The following is a 15,234-nucleotide window of genomic DNA, read 5'->3' on the forward strand; positions in this document are numbered from 1 at the left end:
CTGATTTCCATAACACAAGTGCTTTAGCTACTTACATTGGGATCAGAGTAATGTATGTGATGTTGTCCAATATTTATTTATTTATTATTATTAATTTCTCACCAAGTGTTTTTAATTTATATCAATGTTAAAATCTATATATAGAACCTAAGAAAATGATACTGTGACTCACGCGTCAAGATATAAAGTTCTTAAGAAGACGCAATTACAAAAATATTCAATTGCATTGCTCATATAGTACGTAAGCTTGATGGCTTGTGAATCTAAGCATGGTTGAACATGTGACGACTGTAGCCTTAGACGAGTTATTTATCAAACATTCCCTACAATATTATACTTCTTAATAGAACCTTCCTTTATCATATAAAATTAGACCGTATTTGAGAGTTCTTGTCATACATAATACTACTTTTGTATGGTTAAAATTTTACATATGGTAATTTTATTTGGATAAATTATATAGTGAATTGAATTGATGAATGACTTATTTCAAAATGGTATGTTGCTCGTGTATCCGAAGACGTGTACATATAAGGTCCGTTTGAGTTCAATAATGCCTATTAACCTTCTACCTTACAAACAACTATATGTACGTATTATACCTCATAACTTATTATGATTAGTAGTAGAAGGTACATAAGTATTCTACTAGTAATCAACTAATGACCCGAATCTCAAAGCTTTTTCTATATATATCGACGACTTCCGTGGTCGAGTAGTGTGTACACCGGTTTTCATGGGTACGCCACTCCGAGGTCCCGGGTTCGATTCGATGTAGAAAGAGTTCATTAGTTTTCTATGTTTTCTTGGGTCTGGGTTTTTGTGGTACCACCGTTACTTCTGATTTTCCAAAACACAAGTGCTTTAGCTCCTTACGTTGGGATCAGAGTAATGTATGTGATGTTGTCCAATATTTATTTATTTATTTATATTGAAGAAAAAAGAACGATGAAAGAAAACTTTTTGATAAATTAAATTTCACATTAAACATTTTGTATTTAAAGTTTGACGAGTTGTAACCGTCATTGGCTTTCTGCTTGTCGCTTTCCGTGAATTCAAAGAAATTAAACTGCTTAACAAATACGACAGATACAAAGACGAGTATTTTTGAATTCACTTACGTACTTAAGTAAAATCATTCATGACTTTATCAAGGAAAAATGAGAAAATAGCTCGTTATTATAACAAATGCTGCTCACAACGACACACACACTCACACAATCAACCAATGAAGAAACAATAAATTAAATTAATAAGTATAGTTTTACGAACACTGTCTATACATGATGAGATACATGTCTCTCCATACAGTTGCATGTTAAACAAACAAACGAGCGTCGACATAGCAACTAAAGGCTGATCAAATATAAAAAACAAATGAAATTCAAAAAAAAAATCGAGCGACAACGCAAATCATATATTGTTAAGAACTGAATCAATAATTAATTGCTAGTTAATCCTAGCAATTAACGAGTAATTCAATTTGAACATTATTCATTTTATAACATACGTAAATAAGCAACACGTCATTCCGCAATACAAAAGTGTTTTGCCATTTTCTTATTGCGAAAACTGAAATCGTGTCATAAAATAAACCATTTCACATACGAGATCACCTAAATCGAGCGCGGCGAATAAAGATGAGCATCATATGAACACAGTTCAAAGTGTTATGGCCCCAGTTATTTTCTCATTGTGTACGCTATGTGATTTTAATGTGACTTCCTGGTTGCGACAAAGCGCGTTCTGTCCACAAATGGTTTATGCAAATACCGCGATATTAGCATCGCACGAAACAAAAGATTTATTGACATTCGAACGTTCTGTTTCTTAAGGTGGAATCAGACGGTTCATTTTTCATTTTCATTTTGGTGTTTCATTTTGCATCTTTCACTCAAAGTGACACGTCTAAACACAAAGTTAAACAAGAGTGCCGAATGAATTCATTAGTGAACTGATCCAACGTTCCATCCATCCATCCATCCATCCATCCAGTATTTCACGTCGGCCCATCGTCTAAGACTATACAAGGCGCAAATTCGGCCTCACATGGAATACTGCTCTCACCTCTGGGCGGGTGCTCCCCAGTACCAGCTCCTTCTATTTGACCGTATCCAACGTAGAGCGGCTCGAGTTATCGACGATCAAGCCCTTTCCGATCTGCTTGATCCTTTGGCTTTGCGTAGAGATGTTGGATCGCTCTGCATCTTCTACAGAATTTATCACGGGGAATGTTCCGAGGAATTGTTCGGATTAATCCCGGCTGCTGAATTTCACCTTCGGACATCTCGTCAAAATTCCAAATATCACCCGCACCACCTAGATGTCCGAAAATCCACAACAGCGCGATTTTTAAGACATTTTCTGCCTCGCACAACCACTCTGTGGAACCAGCTTTCGCCGGCGGTTTTTCCGAACCGATACGACTTGGGAACCTTCAAGAAAAGAGCGTACTCTTTCCTGAAAGGCCGGCAACGCACCTGCAAGCCCCCCGGTGTTGCAGATGTCCATGGGCGGTGGTAGTCACTTTCCATCAGGTGAGCCTCCTGCTCGTTTGCCACCTTATGATATAAAAAAAAAAAAACGACGTTGGATCGGTTCATTCGGCATCTTTCATTCCCACTCCGAATGAACGAAAAATGAACAGTCTGAACACAGAGTGAAATGCAATGAAATGATCACAAATTAAACTTATTCCAAGAGACACGACTTCATTGGATGAATGTTCTTTTTTACGTCATTCCAGCTGATATCACCTTTACAGCATTTTTATGTTGTTTTAGGTATTCCTCAATAAGATTTTTATATTTATAATAAAGAATTAAGACCGCTCTGAATACGTCTAGGATCATTTGTGATTATATAATAGTGTCTGATACTTCTTGCGGCTTCTATTGCGGGAAATTACCTCTAATATGCGCCAATAGGATTATCGTAAAGCTACTTAGCCTATAACCTTTGCAGAAGATTACGGCAAACCAATATGGCATTTTATAAGATTACTCGTTTTTTTTTTCTATAATAAAAAACATACAATTTTATTGATTATAAGGACAGTAAACGAAATAAATGTACAGACTTTCTCAGGAATTTACAAAATTAAAAAAAGATGTAACTTGGTGGATGGGCGTAATTTTAAAGTCCTTCGCATTTACATTTATGTCGTAACGCTGACGATTTATATAGATTTTAATCTTTAAATCTTCGTAACCGTTATGCGACCGTAATTAATAAAAAGAAATCGATTTTTCTCGGTATATGATTCATACATTCGTGCAGTCTTAAGTTTTGGTTCATGGTTATCAATTTTAACGTTTTCAGAAGATGAATAATAAAATTGAAGCCATCGATGTTTTACACTTTTGATTGTATTTAATTTATAAGATAACATTAATACCTATAGCAAGTATAAAGCAAAAAGTTATTTTTAAACATGAACGCCATTTACCTAACACAAATATCAAGCTCCGTTTGTCCAAATATTGGAATTGACCGCACCTTCATTTTTCGTTTTCTAACAAACCAGTTTTAACTTTTTTTTTGGTGATTCTAGACATTCTACGTGTATTTTTTATCTGCTTAAATTATTATCTTTAGGAATTTATATAAATCAACGTTGATAAGCAGTGTTTCATTGCATGGATATGCGTGTTCCTGCCCGCCTTCACCTACTTGGCACAATAACGCATTATAATGAACCATTCATTCAATTGTGTCCAAGATTGAGTAGCAAGCACTCGTTCGTCAGAAACTACTAGTATATAATTACATGATCATCATTAATAGTTTGTGGATTCCTTAAAGCACATGTATGTAATGTAAATAAACTATACCCATGCAATTTGTCTTAACAGATTTTTAACAATCTGATATTTTGACAATAATGTCATAACTGCATTATTTTTGGATGTTATATAAATGATGGATGGTTGAAAAGATAGGGTGCGTCATAAAATAATAACAAATCTTACCTTAACATCAATAAGACGAACTGTGAAGGCCGCAGCATCTGGTGCAGTCAGACGTAATTGACAAGGACTAGTCGAGGTGGACGATGGGGGGCGCAGTAATGTGAGAGCAAGCGCTGCTCCTGCGCCGACGTTCCCGCCCACCTCCACCTCTTTGGTGCGCCCGCATAGCAGACTCGAAGAGTTTGCTGTAAACCAAAGGCAATGTTTAGAAAAATATGACTTATTTATATAATTTTTATTTCGAGTATACAATGATGATATTACATAAACGCAACTTTAATCGTTTTTTTATCAACGTGAAAATATAACTTTATTGTTAAAGGAGTTGATTGAAAATTTTGTTTATTTTTTATAGCACGTGGAGTTGGAGCGTCGACTGTAAGAGGTTTTACTTTCAATAAACTAACTTTAAATTTCAACGACTTATTATGTGAAAAAGTTAGTACTAATAAATTTGTGAAACAATGGGTGTAAACTGTAATACCTTCAAGAAATTACTTGTAAACGACCAACTTTGGGGAAAAAGCAAAATTCTAAAAATAAAATATATAAAAAATTCACACGTACAAACAAATGTTGTTATTTTCAATTTATCTAACCTAATATTGGCAAAAAGTGTACAGCGTAATTTGTTGAACGCCCATTGGTGGAAAACAAGTTTTCTGTCCAAAAAACCTATTCTATATCCGTCACTGTTTTTGTGGTGCTGCCTTATACAAATATAATTATTTATTTTAATACATTTACACCTTAAAACAATTCAATTATGAGTCAAATTTGAATAACCATAATAAATTGACAGCTCAATTAATAGAGCCTTTGCACACGATATGCGAAAACTGCATATTTGAGACACTGAATATTTCACAATATTTTATACAATTTCGCAATAAAGATTTTATTTCGTCAATGTAGATAAAATAAATATATATATATATATATATATAAGTATACAAATTTGAACAAAATAATAATTATAAATGGGATATTGAAGGTAAAATTACTGTGATTTTTTTATCAGATTAGATACTTGACTTTGATTTAAGAAATCATGTAAGATATTTCTTAATTTTTAATATGCAATCATTTTATAAGAATTGATCAATCCAACAATTATCTACACTTTTATTTTGAAAAAAAAGCAATAGTAAGTTACTCAAGGTTCACATGATTATTGATTAATATTTAATTATTTCAATTCATTTCCATATGATAAATGCCAGAACGAAATATGTAAAGATTTTCGTAATTTTCTATCAATTAGACATCACATTACATGGTTAGATATAGATGAAATTAAAAACTTGAGCTGATAAGATTGTGTTTAGATAGTTAGTTTATAAAATTGTGTTACTTTTTTTAAATCTTATATCTCATTCGAATTACACTAGTCGATCTATTTATAGACTAACTTTACGTAAGCCATTCGACATGTTGTTTCTTAGTTAACAGAAAGTTGCTCGTTGCGAGCACGTCGTGGTGACGCCACTGCCATGTCTGGCATCTGTGATACTTGTTTCTCCTTTATTACTTGTAATTTCGTTTGCGACTTCTACGAGAACTGCTTATTTAAATACTATATTATTATTGGAAGATATTAAAACTTATAGTTAACTATCACTCAGAATTCTATACTCGTTAAGATATACAAATAATCATAATTTGTTCTGTGATTAAAATTAGCATAACTAATCGTCTCTGATATTGTTTATAATTATGAATTCTACTTATAGACCTATTTTTCTTATTAATAATTTATTAGACGTTTTTTCTTCCTCCTGCTTAGACAGTCAAGTCAACGTCTTCAACGATTTTGTATAAGAATCACATAGTCTGCACGTTTTTGCGCATACTCTGCCTCTCAGATCAATTAAAATGGATGCCACGTTAAATCAGGTGAATCACGACACACGCCACAGTAAACACTCGATTGAAATGCAGACGATATAATGATGTTGAATTTTGACTAAATGACATTAATTTTGGAACGTTTTACATGAAGGGTTATAATAACGTTGGAGTTGCAGCGAATGGGCAAGTTTTCATACTTTTGAGACTGCGAAACCGAGTCCAGAATTCAAAACTCAGATTGGGTAGATAAATTATAGGTTTTTCTGTCAATACATTTTCGGTTACTGTTCTCTGCAGAAGAAACTTTAACCGAAAAACCAAGTATTATCTTCAAAGTTTGTCAAATTTGGTTTTGTAATTGGTCAACAATTATATTAAACGTTATGTAAATTATTTTTTGTTTAATCCTATGGAGTTTTTTGTTTTGTTTGCTGTACTCGCCAAATTTTCAATGCATCTCTTTTATGCAATGCTATTGTTGACGTATGTTACGAATTTAATGTTTCCCACATTTTTCATAACATTTATTAGCGAAACGAATCCACGTGCGCAATTGACAGCACGTGCGGACAATATTGTTGAACGGTCCGTAGATATTTATTCTAAAGATTGATAAGTCGTTAATTGTTTTAAAAGTCACAATCAATCCATAAAGGTATAATTAGTGCATTTTTTGGTTCACAGAAGTTAAAATATGATTGGCATACAAAAAAGCAATAAATAAACGATCCACATGTCCATCTTCGTTTAGAGTACATTAACATTTAACTAGTTCATGTGATATTTACACGTGTGTCGCATACAAGAGTATTAACCTGCATTGTATGTATGAGTCGCCCCATCTGATAATAATCTTACGTCTAGTGATGTTATTACTATAACTTGTTCTCTTGTGCCCAATGAAATACGCGTCTCTATAACTTTGTAAATTTCCCATAATTTAGTTCTGCAATACAAAACTGTTGTCACATAAGCCATTTTATCATTATTAGTTATTTGTTCACACACGTATAGATATGATGACTTAATAATTATTAATAAGAGAACTGTAGACGTTTTAAGTCACACAAATTAGATAGTGTCACGTGATGACTATTAGTGTTACTCATATGCATTTGTATTGTGTGTTTTATTGAAGTAAGGCAAATACAATATGACTGGATAATCACGTGCTAACAATTAATACATCTTACACGTACCTGTAGTATGTATCAATAACAAGAATATTATTAATCTTAATAGGAAAGATGTATTGAATAATAATAACAAGAGAAGTAGGTACATTCATTACTTTATATATGCCTTTAAGATCTCTTAAACTTAAGGTGGGGAATAATAATAAGTTGCAATATCAACAGATCGGCTATCGCATTCAAAACAATTAAATGATTCAGTAAGAAAAATCTCTTAAACTAAGATAACAGTAATTATAACATTAAGAGGATCAAAGTAGCATAATATTACAATAGTTTGTTCCCATCAGCCACTTTTTAACATTTTTTTCCAAAATAACTCCAGGATGCAACTAGTTGCTGAACTTATACCGACACCGACTGCAGTCACCTTAGTAATTATAAGGACATAGGTAACGAAACTTATTGGAACATTTGATACAATAATCATGAGACCGTTACAATTGTAGATCCAAATTTCGATTACAAATCGGAACGTATTAGTCTCATTACATTATTTAAGCAATAAGGGATGTTGCATATTAAACAACTAGCAAATCTAATTGAATAATAAACTATTTCGTTCAGAGTCACATATAAAAGATCCGTCTCACCAAGTAGTCCAAGAAACGGTTAGGCCACAGACCTAACTGTCCCATCGCAAGACCTGAGAATCTTCACATGGGAACAAATTCGCCCTCAATACCTAGATACTCGGAACACGTCATTAGTATAAATAACAAAATTTCCGTAGCAAACGAACTTGGAACAAATTTTACAAACAAATACTTTTGTGGACATTATTCATAATTCTTCTGAAATCCTTGCATTACCGAATACATCTGTCATGACGAATAAAAGACGTAAATACCTAATTCCTTTACAATGTCTTAAAATCTGACGCAAACAATAAGTTTACTGAGATGTACGTCAGTAACTTGATTCGACTCGAGATAATTACGTGCATAAATAAAGTGCATACGTGCAATACGTGCATTAGTCAATATTCCTGGTTGCTGGATTAATTTCCTGTCACCAGTAGAGAAACCCTAAGAGTTAATAAAATTTTCACCCAAAGAATTACAATTGAATGGTGTCATAATAATGCTGCTAGCGTTTTTGCCACTTTTCCATAATCTGTAAGTACTCTAACATTAATTTTGCTCGATCGGGTTTTGTCGAATTATTTATATATTTGATGGAAAGATTTTAGTTTATTTGCGCAATGTGCACTTCTAGCGTCTTTTTACATCGGCCATCTGATAATAATTATTCTCTACGTCCATAGACATTTTACTCTAAGAAATATTAATTATATTCCCCATATCACCAATGCTCCACCAACATTGGGAACTAAGATTTTATATCCCCAGTGCCTTACGCTCACTTTCTTATCCTTCAAACTGGAACTCAAAAATAGTAAGTATTACGGTTTCGCAGTAGAATAATTGAGTAGTGGGTGGTACTTCCCCAACGAACTTACACAAATACCTATCAGCAAGTAAAATAATAGTACCTAGAGCCAATACCTAGCTAAAAAAAGGCCTTAATTTTTTAAGTATCAAACTCAGTACACGTAATCCAGGCTACCTTCTCGTACTTAAAATACATTTGTATGGTATTGCTTTTGTCAGAAAAATAAATAAAGACTAACGTAATAATGTTAACTTAACAATATCAATAAAAATATAACAAGTGGATCACACAATAACTAATTAATAAAAACGAATTGGAAGGTCATATAAGTCAATTAGTTTAGAATGCGGTTTACTAATGAGCCCCAAAGATGAAAATAACAAACAATGAACACAGATTGCGAATATGGAGAGACAGAAAAACAAGTCCGGTGCCTCGAAAGTTGTAAATATGGCAGCTTTAGCTCGGAAAGGAAATGAAAAAACCCAAGGTTGTATCTTCATTATTTTTATTCTAGAAAGCTTGCTTTAAACAAACGTATAAATTTAATCCTATGATTTTCAAATAAAATTACAAATATTTTTACAGGAGAGGAAAATTAAATTATCTATTTAAACGTAAATGATATTGCTTGTCCAATTTAGAAAGTATCTATGTTAAGATAAAAGCTATTAAGATAAAAATGTTGATGAACTCAATAACTAAATATGCGGGGAATTAGAAACTATGCCAGCATACTGTATAATAAATCGATAGCAATTGCCCAAGTAATGAGGCATTGCAGTGGCATAGCTATTTATATCATATCAGCTTCTTGTAAACAAACATTTTGTAGTTATATTAATAATACGTGCAATGAAATGGTTACACAAAAATAACCAACACCGACCGATGCCCAAACGACTGTTGGCAAGAGAAAGTTGAATAAGTTTCAAGTCATTTTTGTACAGACAGATTGTCTGCGCGGCCACGTGAATGCCTAAAATCATTTCGAGATGCGTGTTGGCAAGGGATATTTATTAGGAATTGCCGGTGTTTAGGCTTTGCGCAAACTTGTATCAATTTATATATTTTGTTTTGTTGTGTTCCGGTTTTAGAGGTTAGTTATGACCTATGTAATTATATAGACAAGTGACCCAATGTAAGCTTAGGTTAGGGTATCGCATTGACGGTGTATGTGGCTTAAATTACTCAGTGCCAGACTATATGAGCAAAGTTGACCGCTCACGATCAAGGACATTTAAAAAATAATAATTAAGGAACATAGCAAAATGGACTATATGTTATTTAGATAGATTTTATAAATGCGAGACGCCTCATGCTCGCGATAAATCAGCTGTTAGACGTTAATCAAGAAAGAGCTTAGATCCAAATTGACGTGATGAAAACAGTCTAATTAAGACGTAGTACTATAATTTAACTGTTATTCAGATTTATGGTAAGAGAAAATTAATTCAACGAGCTTCAGAATATTATTGTATTATGTTATGTATAGTTATGAAAAATGTACATAAAACCATGTAGGTCTTAAAATCTATTGAGAAGACTGTGCTTGAAAAATTTTTCAGTCTATTTGTGGATATCTAAATAAATAACTTAAATAAAGTGACAACTATTAATTATTCCACTTGTGAGAGGACGCCTTCATTTTGAGGCTTGGAGTGTGGAGTTTAAGATTTAAGCTGAAAACATTGCCATTTAATTTTTGCTAATTGACCCCTAAATAAACGTTGACTTATGATGGCTGATAATAATTGACGTTCTTAGGCTGATATCTTGGGAACAAAGCAGTATTAAAATAACTCTCTTGAAATCGTAAAAGCGTAAAATTAACTGACATCTGAGGAACCGGGCTTGAGTTCCTTTGTGTTTTCCTTCCAATCGTCTAATTGCTTGAGGCGATTGCGAAATTCATATTTACTTTGCAAATATTTCAGTCGCAAACGTATCAAGTACTTCCAATTCACCTATTTTTAAAAGTAATCTTTGAGTGAATTTATTTATGATATCTGAAATGATACTTTTCGTTACTATTCTATGAGCAACTCAACTCATCTTGCTGAAAACAGTGTTCCTTCTTCTGCAATTAAATTAGTTTACACGTGCAGTTTATTTTTTCATTCACTTTAAAATGTTTTTTTTTTTTATTTATTGTATAGTTAGGCGGACGAGCAAATGGGTCAATTGATGGTAAGTGGTAACCACCGTCCATAGATTTAATATATAAATATTAACCATTCTTAAATCGCCAATGCGCCAACAACCTTAGGAACTAAGATATTATATCGCTTGTGCCTGTAGTTACACTGGCTGAACCGAAGCACAACAACGCTGAGTACTGCTGTATGGCGGCATGTATAAATGTAACAGAAAAACCGAATATCTTCAAACTACTTAGGTTACTACATGAACCATACAATTCTTTTCTTGACAAAAAAACAAGTCCTTTCATTGACGTTTTTATTTTTAGTGTATCCCACCTTCAAGTAAACTATATAGTGTATAGTATTTGTTTTTCCGTCCGTGTAACGACTGATCATATCAATAGATACAATCAACAATTTAAATTTGGCACCGAGCTAGAAAATGTTTGCTCGCGTCTATTTTGGATGAAAATATCTTATAGCATATATACCCAATAAGCCGAAATGAGTTTTTTTTTTTTAATTTTATAAGTGGTATAAACGTTTTTAAGTAATATTTAAGATTTTTTTTTTATGCTGCCAGCTAATTTTTTTTTCTGTTTTGCCAACAAGGCAGTTCACAACTTCGTTTAAATCATCGGGTCATGAAATTTCAAATCAACAATACCTTAAAAAGAGCTATAATTTATGTGATTACGAAACTTTTATTTAATCGCTTTGAACAATGTCTGTGTAGGTGGAATTTTATTATTTTTTATAACTTCCTGATGACATAAAATACTTGAAACTTTGAATATAGTTAAGGAATAAATTACAAAGGCAAACGTAGCGTATCAGAAAAGAAACTTTACAAATATGTTTTATTAATTGACCTACTTTTAAACCTGCCATTCAGCTTAGGTTAAACGGATAGAAATAACTGTTAAATGAAATACATGAAGGAATTGTTAAAAATATGGCTTATATCGGCAGCTCGGTAAACAACTTTGTCTGTTAATAAAAATTAAACGAGCGTCCATTACGTGGGTTTTTATTGGCTGAGCAAACTATTATGAAACACGATTGGTACGCGTTGTTGCTTGAGCAAAAAATTCACACTCGTATAGATTGTTATATACTAAATGACCTTTATGAATAATTGCAATTTGAAACGAGTAAACACGATAAAAAAATAAAATTTTATATTAAAAATACCTTATTTATTTAAAAAGGTTACGAAATAGCCAGTTAATGTCTCAGTGATGGTCTAAAAATACCTCTTGTCTTGAGAATTCATCAGCAGTTGAGAATGAAGATTCTAAAATTTATATGACAATCTACATTAAATAACTAGGGCTACGCGACTAGTTCGCTCACGTTAAAATTTAATCACACGTATATAGTTCAGACACAAGACGATATATAACCTTGCATCTCATTAATTAACCACTGAACAGTCAAGCTGGCAGGGTTGGTGGTGTAGGTTACGGTACCACATCAATAAAACTTTCATCATACGAAAGGAGTGGTCATAATTATTATTTTAATATAATCAAAATATACCATTAAATACATGCATTAAATATGCTTTGCAATACTGATTAAGTATGTATCCTGGCGCAGAGATGGCCCAGTGGTTAGAACGCGTGTTTTTTCACCGATGAATGCACTGAATTTCCTTTTGCTTTTTTTGTGTTTATAATTCTAATAATAAATTAAAGCGAAGAGATGTCGAAGAGGTTTTACCAAATGTACTCTTTGCTTAATTGTTTTGGTGGTTCCCAAGCCTTGGGCTTGATTCTCTGTTTTACTTTTTAATTACAACAAATAACGCGTCATTATGCGATATATTTCAAATAGGAACTTGACACAATTTCGGCTTCGATCGTTCTAATAACTACAATAGAAGAGGCCGCAGTAAATACAAATAAAGTAGTACCTAAAACAGTAGTAATTTTATCAAATATACCTTTAAAATACTTGTTATTACTAACTTTTTTTGTTATTAATTTTATGTATTTTATTTGCAAAATCCTTCTAAAATAATATGTAGTTTTTGGGTTAGAATATATTAAGATATGACGATTATTTATGTGACGTAAATATGGCTAGCAATAATGGTAGTTTACACTTTACGGTTTTTATTAGTCGTGTCAATATTGTCAGGTATCGAGCACCATCACGAATCGGTAATCAATTGATCAAACACTAGTCGCTAACATAATGAAAATGGAATTGAAAACTAAAAAAAAAAAAACGAATGTCAATATTTTTTAAATATTAATAAATTTCAAATAAAGAACGAATTTTTTAAAAGTACCTACCTACCTATATTTTAATACTAATATTAAGTTTGTACTTCGCTTTATTACATATTTGCTGTAAACTTGACACCATAATTATGCTGACAATTACATTTTTTATTGCAATTCTGTTATTCATAACAACAATAAAATGTGACTTATTTTTTATAAAATTCAATTCATTGTTTGTTACTCTGTGTTACTCTGTGTGAACGGTATTATAACATTATGTCTACATAAATTCAAATATATTTTTAACAAAAACTATATAATAAATATAATATCAAGCGTTGAAGCTCATTTAACAATGGTTTCAACACAAGCTGAGTGGTTTACCAATTTGGGCATCACATTCTGTCCTGTTTTTTGTCATTTTGTATATTTTTTACTTTATTTTATGATTTGTACAATGTATATGTCCAAATAAAGAGTTTTTGATTTGATTTGATTTGATTTGATAATACTTACCTAACATAAAATGACGTGAAATATTTTATTAACACTACTACGATTTTGTCGCTATTTGCTAGTGCTAATTTTACAAACAAACTAACTTTTAAATCGTCCGAGGTCAATATTAGTTTTATAAAAATAAAAACTTCATACCTACGTTTTAAGAGATTGTTGAAAACTATATAATAAGTTCCTACAATAATAAAAAACTGTACTAAAAAATAGTGTTAATTTTTATTTGCTTGTTATATTTAAATGTTATATATGAAATTAATAAAAAAATTGGTTTTGTATATAATATGTTAAGATCTTATTTAAATAGTTGAACAAGACAAAGATCATAAAATAGTAGTACTGAAGGTAGATTAATATATTTAGTAGGAAACATTAAAACAATTGAACTTACCAATATGGAATGTGTGTATCAAATAAAGTAAAAATACAAGAAAACCCGTCAACATATTTCTAAAAATACCAAACAGTTCACTCTCAACATAGAAATATTCAAATTCAGAACGGTTTGCATCGTGCAGGCGATTGTGTAAAAAACAAATAACAGTAAATAAATTCAACACAACACTAAGTTTTCACACTCTATTCACTTAATTAAAACTGTTAGAATTTTGTTCACTTTAAAATGTTAACAGTTATATTTCGAAAACTTTACTAAAACGTTACGATGTTTCAAATCGTATGGAATCATTTTGGCGCCAAATCGGAACACGTCTATTCGCGTCAACGCGGCAAAGCTGACGGCGAGACAGCGATTGAGCGAACCACCGACGGATGTTAATTCAATGTAGCGTAGGAAAGCGCTTTGTTGGCAAATGAGCTCACCGAAAGGAAATGTTACTAACTTAAAACTATATTGAGATTCTTTATTAATTATTTAATAAACGTAATTTACTATGAATTATATACATATCTCTCTTGGTATTTAATTATTATAAACGGAGGATCCGTTTGTATAACCCACCAATTTCAACAAAATAAAACCTACCAATACATAATTTTTACCTATTTAATTTAGCTACAGTTCAAAATAAACCTGAGCAAAGCATACAGATAAAAGGTTTCAAAACTTAGAGTAGGATAACTCTGTTGTTTTTTTTATGCTTGGTCCACACAAGTCCAACAATTTGTAAAAAGTTTAGTTTAGAAGCTTATTATTCGTATTTATAAATTAAACGTTCACAAACATTCCGTCTGTGTAATACGTGACTAAACTACAGTCTTCCATTATGAATTGCTATGTTGTTTACAAATATGTTTAATTTAAAGCATATATAAATATAATTACGAACCAATATTATTAATATTGTGTATGAAGAATACATTTATTCATCATATTAAAAATGTAACTATCTAGAACGATTATTGCGACAGAGTTATAATAAAAAAACATATAATTATCTTTTCTGCCAAAAATTCCAAATAATTGATACAAATTTCATACACGAGTTGATATTATGTAATACAGTATGAATATATATATATAATTTCACAATATTATATTAATATTTCCAATTTCAAACATTATCACGGACTAATTTTAGTGCAGTTTAATTGTAATTTTAAATAATCCTAGCTGAGTTTTTTAGGGTTTCGTAGCCAAATGGCAAAAAAACGGAACCCTTATAGATTCGTCATGTCTCTCTGTCTGTCTATATCTTATATATCTTGGTAAATAGATGTATTCTGTGAACCGCATTAAGATTTTCACACAAAAATAGAAAAAAAAAAACAATAAATATTGGGGATTCCCCATACTTAGAACTGAATTCTCAAAAAAATTTTTTTTAACAAACCCATACTTGTATGCTATGGATAGTATTTTAAAATGGTATAGAGACTTCTAACATCAATTTTTTCTAAACTGAATAGTTTGCGTTAAAGACACTTCTAAAATGGTAAAATGTGTGTCCCTCTCCCCTGTAACTTCTAA

The 15,234-nt window shown here is 31.6% G+C and overlaps 1 protein-coding gene across 1 annotated transcript in view; it reads right to left on the reverse strand.

The window, feature by feature from the left end:
- Positions 1–14,063, reverse strand: part of LOC125070744 — a 49,048-nt gene extending 34,985 nt beyond the window's left edge. Inside the window, exons 1-2 of the mRNA XM_047680695.1 lie at positions 13,696–14,063; positions 3,972–4,156 (exon numbers count right to left, since the gene is read on the reverse strand). Of these exons, the coding sequence (XP_047536651.1) occupies positions 3,972–4,156; positions 13,696–13,750 (240 nt within the window). The 5' untranslated portion in view covers positions 13,751–14,063. The remainder of the gene's footprint in view (positions 1–3,971; positions 4,157–13,695) is intronic.
- Between the last annotated feature and the right edge of the window lie 1,171 nt (positions 14,064–15,234).

The sequence above is a fragment of the Vanessa atalanta genome, chromosome 2, assembly GCF_905147765.1.
Source record: "Vanessa atalanta chromosome 2, ilVanAtal1.2, whole genome shotgun sequence".
Classification (NCBI taxonomy): Eukaryota; Metazoa; Arthropoda; class Insecta; order Lepidoptera; family Nymphalidae; genus Vanessa; species Vanessa atalanta.